This window comes from Aotus nancymaae, unplaced genomic scaffold (assembly GCF_030222135.1).
Source record: "Aotus nancymaae isolate 86718 unplaced genomic scaffold, 86718_ANA_hifiasm-v0.15.2.pri h1tg000006l, whole genome shotgun sequence".
NCBI classification, from domain to species: Eukaryota; Metazoa; Chordata; class Mammalia; order Primates; family Aotidae; genus Aotus; species Aotus nancymaae.
In genome coordinates, this window is record NW_026988417.1 from 25,692,560 (window position 1) to 25,704,489 (window position 11,930).

Genomic DNA, 11,930 nt, shown 5'->3' on the forward strand with positions numbered 1-11,930 from the left:
ATAACAATCCCCCCTCCAAATTCCAGGCAGCAGTTTCGCATGACTAGTGAAATGAAAATTGAAATAGCCGTAGAGGCTATGGGCTGATAAGGCCCTGAAAACCAGGGTATGGACCAAGCTGGCTAAGACCCACAGCATCCAACATGGCACTGGATCTGACCCAGATCCTCCAAAAATGTGACACTCACATCTTGTTCCATTACACATCTGTGATGCTGTTCATCATCATTGCTTGTCACTCTTTCCTTTTCCCCTTGCACACTGAATTTTTTGGATAACTGAAATCCTTGTGTGCTGCACAGAGCATCGGGTCTGGATCAATGGTTGGCCATGACCCCATGGAAACGAGAAAAAGCAAACCTCACTTCTTGGGTCCCTAGAGGCATGAAACTGTGAATGGTGGGTTTTTCTGGTTTGTTTCCTGCTTGCTTCCCACACTAGCAGGCAAACTGGCTTCTGTAATACATGTTCATGTTAATTTGTGTCAGCAGACAGGGCAATGTTGCTCTAAAAAAATTAAGAAAGAAGTGTTGGTAGACTGAATTGATACATACCGTTCTAGAAATGCACTTCCTGGTATCTGAATGTACAGCTTATATCTTATTTGAGGTTTCTAAGTCAGAGGAGAGATATTTCAACATTAATTCTGCTAAGAAATGACGTTCACATGAAACTTTAACTGTCATGAAGGAATGTAAAAGTATAATACTAGCTGAATTCCTATATCTAACAACTGTTCTTTTTTTTAAAGAACACCAAAGAGTATACTTATATGTAAAGAACATATTTTGTGTTTGTTTTACATATACATACAATTAACCAGTTATTAGCAAGTGTATAGACTGCATTTAAAGGCATAGGCAGCTTTGACATTCAAAAGCTATTTGTTGACTGAGTCCAAGTATGCCAGTTTTAATTCTGGGCCTGACTATACGTGTTTCTACATTTGGTCAGGTACATGTAACTTACAATGCTCTTTTGTTCCTGGAGATCTTTTCTTGGAAAAAGGAAGTGTAGATGAATGTGAGAAGTTGAGTTGAGGCAAAGAAGCTGTGAGGTTTAATATCATCATACAAAGGAGTAATTAAGTAATATATATCATTAAAATAGAAAAATTTCCCATGCACCTTCTGACACTTAACATTTCTTATAGTAAGGTGGCATTCCATCCAGCTATTTGCCATGTACTCTTTTCTCTGTAGAAATGCTCAATTCAAGGCTGGGCGTAGTGGCTCATGCTTATAATTCCAGCACTTTGAGAGGCCAGGTGGGAGGATCACTTGAGCCCAAGAGTTCGAGTCCAATCTGGGCAACATGGTGAAACCCCAACTCTACAAAAAAAAAAAAAAATACAAAAGTTAGCCAGGCATGGCAGCACATGTCTGTAGTCCCAGCTACTATGGAGGCAGAGGTGAGAGGATCACCTGAGCCCACGAGGCAGAGTTTGCAATAAGCTGAGGTGGTCCCACTGCACTTCAGCCTGGGTGGCAGAGCCAGCCCAGCCTCAAAAGAAAAAGAAATATTAAGTTCAAAATTCCATCTTTCAGACATTTCTTATGTTATTCTGACGTCCACTAGCTTATGACTCTGAATGTTTTTGGCCAACCTCAAGATGAAGAAATCAGGCTGCCGTCTTACCCAGGACAAAATGGCCAGAGAGGGTTTGCTTCGTGTTCTCTTTGTGGTTACAATGAGGTGGGCGGCTACAGCGGAAACAGGAAAGAGTGACGGGCTCCCCGCAGGCAGAGCAACCTCCATCATTCTGCATGAATGGAAAAAGCAGAGCATGGAAATGTGTCACAGGAGGAGTGAGAGCCCACCTTGGGTGTTCTAGAAGGTTTTGAAGCTCAGCAGGCCCTCATCTCTGTTTTGAACATGTGCTTGGCAACTCCGTGTGCAGTCTGAGCCCTGCTGGGCTCCTGTCCCTGGCTGTCAAGGTTTCTCTGATGGTGAGTGTTACTGAACATTTCTTGCTTTGAACTGCCTAGAAACCAAGTCACGGCCCCACTGGAGCAGTGCTCTGGAATCCAGATGAAGGGTGAAAAGCAAACTCTGAAGAGTTCCTGCTGGAGATGGAGCCTTCCTTCTCCATCACCTCTGCTTCCTTCTCTTCCTGATCTCTTCTTCCGTTCTTCCTCCTCTGCATCCTCCCCTCCTTCCTTCTGTGGTGGAGGGTCAGCGACAGCTCACTGGGGTGGTGCCGAGGCACTCATATGGCTGTAGGAGAACCTGGACAGAGAGGCCCCTGTGGTCCTGCCTTCCTCCTCCTCCCCCACCTCTCCCCTCGCCCCTAGGGGACCAGGATTGGGGCAGCAGGGGAAGGTGGCCATGAAGCCGAGGCGGAAGCGTTTGTTCATGAAGCAGTAGATGATGGGGTTGACGCAGGAGGAGGTGTAGGAAAGGAGGAGGATGAAGGAAATTGGGGTCCCTGAGAGGCGGCGCTCCGCAGAGGTGGTGTCGTAGGCCCGCCAGGCGTTCGCACTGAAGATGGGCATCCAGCACAGGAAGAAAAGGACCACGATGACAATGAGCATGCGGATCACCCGCTTCTTGGCCATCAGGTTGGCCGCGGAGCTGCTGCTCCGGATGCGGCTGGCCCTGCTGCTGCTGCCGGCAGACAGCTGCCGGAGCTCCAGCTTCCTCGAAGGCCTGGACTTCTGCAGGTAACACCCATCGCTGTCCTCATATCTGCTGCTGCCGCTGGTGCTGGATTTCCTTTCTGGGTGGGCAAGAGACATCACTCATTGTTGGGGATGGGTCATGCCAGGTAGAAGGCCAAACCAAACCAGAACTGAAAAACGGCAGACAACCTGGCTTTACACTTACGTGGGTAAGCATTGGTCTATACAAGTTCTTCCTTTCAATAAAAAGCTACTTAAAATGGATAGAATGTGTCATGAAAATATATCAGGCATGTAGCTTACAAGAAAAAAATTATTAAAGAATGACAATTCAGCCAGGGGCGGTGGCTCACGCCTGTAATCTCAGCACTTTGGGAGGCTGAGGTGGGTGAATCACCTGAGGTGGGGAGTTCAAGACCAGCCTGGCCATCATGGTGAAACCCCAGCTCTACTAAAAATACAAAGATTAGCCGGGTGTGGTGGTGGGTGCGTGTCATCCCAGCTACTCAGGAGGCTGAGGAAGGAGAATGGCTTGAATCCGGGAGATGGAGGTTGCAGTGAGCCGAGATCGTGCTTCTGCACTACAGCCTGGGCGACACAGCGAGACTCTGTCTCTCAAAAAGTAAAAAATAAAAAAAATAAGAATACTTTAAAAATGTTCCAATAAACTCTACGTACACTCTGGGTATATCTATTTAAATGATAGAAAACAAGCTTTTGTGCTCGTTTGGTAGAAACACACAGCTACAAGATAGTTACCTTTAGCAGATTTCTTCTGGCTAGCCTCAAATTTTATTCCCTGGTAGAGTTCCAAAGAGATTAATCCATATGCCACCATCATCACAATTCCAGGAATAAGAAAGAGGATGAGTAACAGGAACGTGTGCCTAATGAAATCAAAAGAAATCCAATAACCAGCAACTCTAGGCCTTCGAACTAAAATGGGAAGGAATGAATAGGGTTTATGTTTATTTTTACTGGCCGGAGCAAACACATTAATTACTAGTATTTAATATCCTTGGCAACTTCACGTCTGGTGAGTCAGAGTCAGTCATTATAAGTTGTTTACTTCTTTTCTTTTTATAGATGATGTCTCTGATGAAGGACTAGTTTAATTGGAAAAGTTTGATGTAATACTGTGCTTGAAACAAGTCTATGTATTAAAAAGAATGTAAGCTTTAAAAAATGATGGGAGTATGTGAATAGCATTTCAATAAAACTGTTTTGAAAAACCTTAAAAACGAGAGCTTACATGCATTGAGGATTTCTATGTGCTACATACTGGGCATTTGACATATATCAGTACATTAAACTCCCGTAATAACTATTGAGGTAGGTGCTATTGTCTTAATACCTATAGCAGAGAGGAGGAAACTGAGACTTAAAGAGATTAAATAATTTGTCCAAAGTCATACAGCTGGTAGCAGAGGTGGAATGTGAACCCCCAAAATATGATTCCAGAACCTAGAAGCTATGCTTTTAAGCATCACAGTATGCCATTTGCCAAACAATAGAATAATCAAATACTTAGGCAGGGATGATGGAAAACTGTCTGTGTCTTACAAAACATGCCATTCTGGCTGTTTCTGACCCATAAGCAGCTCAGACATTTACATGGGCATCCATTCTCCATGATCCCACGAAGCTGGCATAGTGGCATAGTCATTCTTGTGCCTGGTGGGGTAGAGCTATGCTTTCTCTAAACATCCTTGATTCCTGAGGAATTGCAGCCTCCTCCTTTATGAGTCTGGCCCCTAAATCACTTCTGCAGTCTGGCATGTGTGAGGTTACACGATTAGGCCATAAAATTGTCAGAGACTCATAGTGGCTGGGCCATTTCTCATTTCAATTTGACATGTTTTGATAAGATTCCTTTTCAAGCCTTGGAACTATCCCTCTCATTTGCAATGTAATTCCTTTGTGTGGGTGCTACTTGGTTGAAATGAAAGAAGGAAAGCAAAGAAAGCAGAGATGATCTCAGTTTGGGGCTATTACTGAATGTCTAGTTCCCTGCTTCTAAAACATCCTTGGAATTGGTAAATATAATACCCTGCAATTTGTGTAGCCTTTTTTATAGTGACATTTTTATGCACATATTCTCCTTTGTATCTTACAGCCGCCCAATGAGGTAGATGTTTAAAATATCCGTATTTTTAACTCCTTACAGAGATAAGGAAGCTGATGTTCAGAGAGGTTATGTGAACTGGACCACGGCCCCCCAGTTAGTAGGCAGAGGAACCAGCATTAGAATCTTGTCTTTTCATTTTTGGTAAAATGCTCTGGGTAAGTACCAGAGCTGCAGCTCTAAGAAAAATCACGTGGGATTTGAGCCTCACTCCCTGCTCTGTTTTAATTCTTTAGACATAGAAAATCATGGCCAGGTGTAGTGGCTCATGCCTGTAATCTCAGCACTTTGGGAGACCAAGGTGGGAGGATCACTTGAGTCTTAGAATTCAAGACCAGCCTAGACAATAGAGTGAGACCCTCTATTTTAAAGTAAACGTTTTATTAAAAAAAAGCAAGAAAAGCATAGCTCTACAATTCATCTAGCCTAACCCTCCACTCAGCATTGAGAAGCATTCTGCATAATGATTAAGCACAGAGGCTCTGCCCCTTCCTTAGGTTTGCGAATTGGGAAACTTAACCTTTTCAAGCCTGAGTTTCCTCAACTGCAAAACAGGCATGGTACTAATAATACCTACCCTAGAGTGTTTTCAGAGGACTGATTGACTCAATATATGCATGGCATTTAAAACAGAGCTTGCTAAGTGTTTGCTATCGCGATTGTCCTAGAACAAGGCTAGAATGACCTTCTCAAAAAGTCTCCAGAAACTGATCCCCCCACCACTCTGGGTAACGCGTCTCAGTTTTTCATAATATTACAAAACTATGTCAAGTTGTATTTTTAAAAATAAACACAATGCAACCTTACCAGGACTGCTGCATAACATCATTTGGCAGTAGAAAGCGACACATATTCGCTGTCTGGTTGTTGTTTTTGGTAAAAGGTACCAAGTTGCTGTAAATGGGGTACGGAGTCATGATGGTAAAGGAAAGGCACCAGGTAGCAGCAATCACCTTCAAAGCGTGGGATTTCGTTTGCCAGACCCGGGACTGCAAGGGTTTGCAAATCGCACCATATCTCTCTAGAGATATGGCTACCAGATTAAAGGTAGATACACTCACAGAGGTGCCTGGGAAAGGAACAAAGAAGCCGGTTCTGTTAGCTCTGAAATCCAAAGTTTATTTGCACATTAGCTTCAACATATCTGATCTGATCTGCACAGGTTTGATATCAAAGGAAAACACTTGGAAGGTAAAGAAATATTGTGTATGTATATTTTTAAAAGACAATTTATTCTCAACTGTGTTCCAGAAAGGGTTTAAGGCAGTTAAAGAAATGGATTTGTAAATAGATCTCATTGCCAATTTTTAATAAGTTTAATTGAGATTTGATTCCACCTAACTCCTGCTTGGGCTCAAGGTGCTCATTAATTAATAACCAAGGGGATGAAATTCATTCTTGTCCCCACAGAAGAGGTTTTCCTAAAATCTGAAAAGAAGCTTAATGTCGAGTATGGTCTGCATAGTGAAGTTGACCTTAAAAACCCGAGATTCTCAAGGGCTCGGTGACTCTGAAAGGTCACCGTGATCTGAGCCGGAGGCATGAAGGCTTTTTCTAAAAATTTTGAGTACATACTGTTTTTAACAGTGAAACAATCTATATTTCAAAATGTAGCTTGTCGAAAAACATAAGTAGTAAAAAAGACAAGGGAAAATGCCCGGTACTATAACTAAAGGTTTCTCTGGGTGGGGACCAAAGTCTCCCGACTCATTGTTTTTGCTTTTCTGTATGGGGTTGCAGACTGAGCAAGCATCACCATTACAGTGAGAAAGATATCAAATACACCTCATTTAAAATCATGTATTTCTTGCCTAGGTGCAGTGGTTCATGCCTATAATACCAACACTTTGGGAGTGTGAGGCAGGCAGATCACTTGAGGTCAGGAATTTGAGACCAGCCTGGCCAACATGGTAAAACCCCATCTCTACCAAAAATATAAAAATTAGCCTGGCGTGGTTGCATGTGCCTGTCATCCCAGCTACTGGGGAGGCTGAGGCAGGAGAATCGCTGGAGCCTGGGCAGCCAAGATCACACCACTGCACTCCAGCCTGGGCAACAGAGCAACACTCCATCTCAAAAATAAAATAAAATAAAATACATAAAATCAGGTACTTCTTGGTCTTAGATGGACTATGGAAAAAAATAAAAATTAAAATAAAAAATAAAATTATGTGCTTCAACATTGTCCAAAAGCTTAACTTCCATTATTTTTGTATTTGTATATGCATACTTATTAAGATGTTCTATTATTCCCTTAAAATTCCCTGTAGAGTCCTTCCACTATAAATTCTGTCAATTCTGTGATTGACATGATTATTTAAATGAAATGAAACCATGATTTCTTATGAAAACATGAAACCATGTTTTTTATCAAAACATGAAACCATGATTTCTTTAACCTCAGAATTCATATAAATTTGGCAGCAGAGGTCCTTAAACTGAGGTCTCTAGATTCTCGTTATGCTTATAAATATAAACTAATTCCCTGAAGCTATATCCAAAAATATCATTTTTCTAGGGAGACTACCTCTAGCTTTCCTTAGTCTTAAAGGAGTCTATGACCCCAAACCATTAACTAAACACTCATCTGGGGATAAGATTTGCTGTGTTTTACTGGATTTTACCTTAAAAAGTTGATGACATTAAGAGTTGAGAGTATAGCCCCAAACTCTAAGAGTCATTTCTGTGTAATGGGTCCTCAATTCCTCAGTAACTATAAACTCACTGGCAGGCAGGCATTCTTTTTCCTTTTGCTACAAATTAGGAGTTAATGAATATTAATTGTTAGTATTGAGGAGTTTGCAAAATTAAGAGAAGAACCTAAATGATGGAACGAGAAATCCAACAAAATCATTATGGTATTGCAGATACTTTCAGAATGATGTTGTTTTTCTTTTTGGCAAATAATTTTTTTTATGGAGTTGAAATTTACGTAACATAAAATTAAACATTTCAAACTTAACAATTCTGTGGCACTCACAATGTTTTGCCACCATGCAAACACTCATTTTAAATCTCCGTTCACATTCTCTGGTTAAGACTCCCAAATAGTATTACCGTAAGGAATATATAGATGGGCCTTGGATGTCTACAGCGTTAGTTGTTATTATTGCTTCATTTAACAATGATCATTTACAATGATCTTTTTCCTTTGTAAGTTTTTTTTTTTTTTTTCCAGACGACTTGGACATGGATTGATACATTCTTGGTTTTTGGTGGCACGAGCGTCAGTAATTCATCATCATTTTGTCAGCGCAGAATCCCACTTCCTCAACTGAGAAAAATGAAGACTTCTAAAGCTTTCCGGTCATTGAAGGCTGCCCTAGCCCAACTCAGTTCTGCATATTTTGCAAGCCTTGGGTCAGAACAAAAAATAATTCCCTTCTTATTTCTCACCTCTTGCCCTCTCCCAACTAGTTCTCAGAAAGGTCAAGGGACAAGGCAATTTGGCATCAAGAAGGGACGAAGAAATGTGTTTTTGTTCAGCTTCAGGAGAACCACAACGGTTGGCAAACTGAGGCAGCATGCTCACCACTGTGTAGCTATTAATCTAGGTTCAAATTGCAGCTCTGTTGCTCACCACCTGTGTGGTTTTAGGCACATTATGAATCTCTTTGTGCCTCTGTTTCCTCCCTAGTGAGACAAGGAAGAATCATTGCATTTACTTCATAGAGTGGTTGGGAGATAAAGTAAGATCACGGGAGTAAAAGCACTTAGTATCACATCGGGTGTATAAAAGCACTAAAAACATTAACTGTTATGATTTTCATTATCATCATTTTGATTGGCATGGGCAAGTAGCTACATATCTCAGCCAATCAGAATCAGCTTAGTGACTCCACAGCCCCCAGGAACAAATTCAACTCCTCATCTAAGGGCAGAGACCTCTCTCTCTCTCTCTATTCCTCTCTGCCAGAGAATGTCCCAGCTTTTCAGAGGACGGGCTGGGAAGTGAATTCTGAGAAGAGAATCTGGAACTGTGATAGAACTGGTTTTCAAATAGTCTCCGTTCCCAAGAAAACAAGAGAAACAATGACAAAGAACCCTCCTCCATAATCCTCACCCTCCCTAGAAGCCAGAACTCAAGTTGGGTAGAGATCAGGACACAGTCAACAGCTTCCAGAAAGGGATACAGCAGCCTTAACGTCACTTTTGATTTCAAACAGAAGCAGGCAAGTCCCTCTTCCCTTCAAACAGAAGCAAGCAAAATCGACTGCCTCTGTGTGTTTCCTATCAATTTATTTCACTCTTAGAAACTGACCTCTGACATGGATGATGGGGACCAACTTGTGGGGAACAAGTAAGGGTGACTGACTGTCAAGCCAGCCCCAATTTCTTTGCACACAGCTGTGCACAGCATGATGTCCTGCGTTCTAGCCCTCAGCAGGACTCCTCTGCTGTGACTGTTGGAGGTTTGGGAAGGTCTGAGGCTGAGTGGGGTCTGGGGCAAACTCCAGAAAGAGTCACCAGCCATCACTTACCCATGAAGTAGGTGGTGGTCTTGCAAACGGCACTCCCGAAGATGAAATCCTTGAGCAGGTTGGGGATGAGGTTGAATGGCATGCAGAAGAGGCAGAGCATGAGGTCGCTGACAGCCAGGGAGAGGAGGAAGATGTTGGTGACCGTCCGCATCCGCTTGTTCCGAATCAGCACGGTGATGACCAGCGTGTTTCCCAGCACGCTGAGCAGGAATATCAAGGAGTACAAGAGAATCTGCACCGCCGGCTGCCACTCTGCAGAGAGTAACAGGAGCAAGACGGAGGGATGGAGGTGATGAGAGCAGAATGCTAAAACCCAAGCGAAGGGCGATTTCCTGCCGATCTCCCCCTCCAACCGGGGGTACATCATTGGACCCACGATTCCTGTCCTGACAACATTTTGCAGAAAGAAACTGAGGAAAGCAGAGACTGAATTATTTTGTTTTTAGAAGGTTGGTTTATTAAAGGATCACTCGAGCAATCACTTTTTCTTAAGAACAAAGCTTCTCAAGTGAACAGTGATCACTTTCTTTCCTAGCTGCTAAGCATTATTTCGCTTTAATCACTTCACGCTGGGTTTCCCCCCAAGAAAAGGCAACAGCTGCGTGGTGACAGCGCCTTTTCTGCTGTGCTTGTAAGTTCAGGCTTTGACACTTGTACCCCCTCTTGCTTCACTCAGCTCTTCCTCCCGGCTTTTGTTCCCCCACGTCCTATTCATGAACGCCTAACTCTCCCATGGGGGGCAATAAGAATCTTCGACTCTATTCTGCTTTTTAATCTCTTCTGCAAACTTCTGAGCATATGACTTTATCCAGTCTTGCCTCACAATGACTTTGTTATATATGGTTTTTATCAGCCTTGCCTTTGCTGATTTCTCCTGCAACTCAATAATTGTTTCCTGAACTAAAATAACAGCCTCTGACACTTACCTTTGGAAGGACGAGGCTGATCCAAACAGAAAAGCGTCTCATTTTCAAGCCCGAGTTCGCAGGGAGGAGAGATGTTGCTTCCATTCACAAGAAGGCTATCCACCACATCCATCCTTGCCTGCTGCTTTCCACCAAGTGCTGGAGAGCTGGTGAATTGCTCACTCCCGGCTCATTCCTCTAATGACCAGAGCGTCTCCCAAATGCAACCTGGCAGGGAGGGAGGGAGGGATTTCCAGGTGTGGGCTTTTTCAGCCATTCCTAAAGGCGACTTGAGTCCACCACGCTCACTCCAGCTGGGCAAGCATTTGCCCTCCTGTTGTGGAAAAGGCAGTGTAAGCCAAGCCTGCTCCACCTTCACCCCCCACACCCCCACCCCGCCCTTTCCTGGGCCAGTCTTGGGGCCCTGAGCACAGACAGCCTCGCTACAAGTTAACCCTTCTCAGAGTGTGGCTGCTTTTATACACACATGTGTACACATTCACAAACACACACACATACACACACGCTTCCCCAGTACTCTCTATACCTGTTACCATCCCAGACGTATGCAGAAGAACCGGCTGTGTGAGACAGGAACAATTAACACGTAACAGATCCGATAATGCAGACCATCAGGCCTAAAGGACAGGAGGGACTGTGTTCTACCTCCTTATAGAAAAGCTATTAGTGCCTTTTTAGCTTTGGAACCATGCCCGGTGGTGTGTGTGTGGCCGGAACTGCTGGGTGGTTGTTGTTACTGAACACGGTGTTATTTCTGTGGTCCCTGCCCTTGTTACCTAGGATTGAGGCACTTTTGAACATAGGTACCTGCGTCCTTATTACAAAAAATGTTAATAAGATTTCCTCCTCATTCATGAATTCATTCGTTCAGCACGTCTTCATTGAGACTCAATCATTGCCAGGCACTTTTCTAGCATGTCAGCAAATAATGAGCAAAATCATTTCAGGTAGTAAGTACTACGAAGGAAGTAAAGCAGGGAGATGTGATGTAGACAAATGGATTGGGGATGGGGATGCTGATTTTATCTAGGGGGACAGGGTCTTGCTCTGTCACCCAGGTTGCAGTGCAGTGGTGTGATCATGATCGCTGCAGCCTCGATCTCCCTGGCTCAAGCAATCCTCCTACCTTAGCCTCCTCAGTAGCTGGGACTACACGCACACACCACTAAGCCCAGCTGATTTTTTTTTAGTTTTAGAAGAGAGGAGGTCTCGCTATGTTGCCCAGGCTGATCTCAAGCTCCAGAGCTCAAGCAATCCTCCTGCCTTGGCCTCCCAGTGTTGGGATTATAGGCGTGAGCTACCGTGCCTGGCCTGGGGCTGCTAATTTAGAAGGGGTGGTCAGGAGAGGCTTCTCAAGGAGGGGACTGTGATCTGAGACCTGAACCACAAGAAGGATGAAGTCAAGATCCAGGGGCAGCTTTTCCCAGGCAAAAGGAGGAGGATTTTTAGCAGAAGTAACAGCAAGTGCAAAGGTCCTGAGGTGGGAATGAGTGTGGTTCCATTGAGGTACAAATAGAAGCAGGAGTGAGTGAGGGGCAAGCAGCAGGACATGAGATCAGAGAGGGGGACCAGCTCAGGGGTCTGGGTGTTCTATGAGGTTCTGTGGTGTTGGAAAGCCCCTCAACCCCCATTGCACAGATCACCTCTTCAGGTCAGACCCTTTGGAAAGCAGATGACAATGGCTGTGGAAGCTGCATTTCTGATGCGCTGCTTGGCTGCACTGAGACTTGGTCCCTTTTGTAGATACCCGTGGGGCTCCTCGTATACTGACAATGCT

At 43.8% G+C, this 11,930-nt stretch overlaps 1 protein-coding gene across 1 annotated transcript; it reads right to left on the reverse strand.

Moving 5' to 3' along the window:
• Positions 1–1,943: 1,943 nt before the first annotated feature.
• CCKAR (cholecystokinin A receptor) lies at positions 1,944–10,485 on the reverse strand. Its single transcript, XM_012472348.2, has 5 exons — positions 10,154–10,485; positions 9,228–9,479; positions 5,554–5,815; positions 3,381–3,508; positions 1,944–2,719 (listed from the first exon to the last, which is right to left on the reverse strand). Exons 1-5 carry the CDS (start codon positions 10,263–10,265, stop codon positions 2,187–2,189), a joined length of 1,287 nt encoding a protein of 428 aa, XP_012327771.2. The 5' UTR covers positions 10,266–10,485; the 3' UTR covers positions 1,944–2,186.
• Positions 10,486–11,930: the final 1,445 nt, after the last annotated feature.

What these genes read in the sequence shown, in the direction of transcription:
- CCKAR (XM_012472348.2), bottom strand. Translation starts at nt 10,265, where the DNA reads ATGGATGTGGTGGATAGCCTTCTTGTGAATGGAAGCAACATCTCTCCT. An exon ending in TCAGCCTCGTCCTTCCAAAG is followed by an intron (nt 9,480 to 10,153) that starts GTAAGTGTCAGA and finishes TACTCTCTGCAG; the next exon opens with AGTGGCAGCCGGCGGTGCAG. An exon ending in CCAGAAGAAATCTGCTAAAG is followed by an intron (nt 2,720 to 3,380) that starts GTAACTATCTTG and finishes TTGCCCACCCAG; the next exon opens with AAAGGAAATCCAGCACCAGC.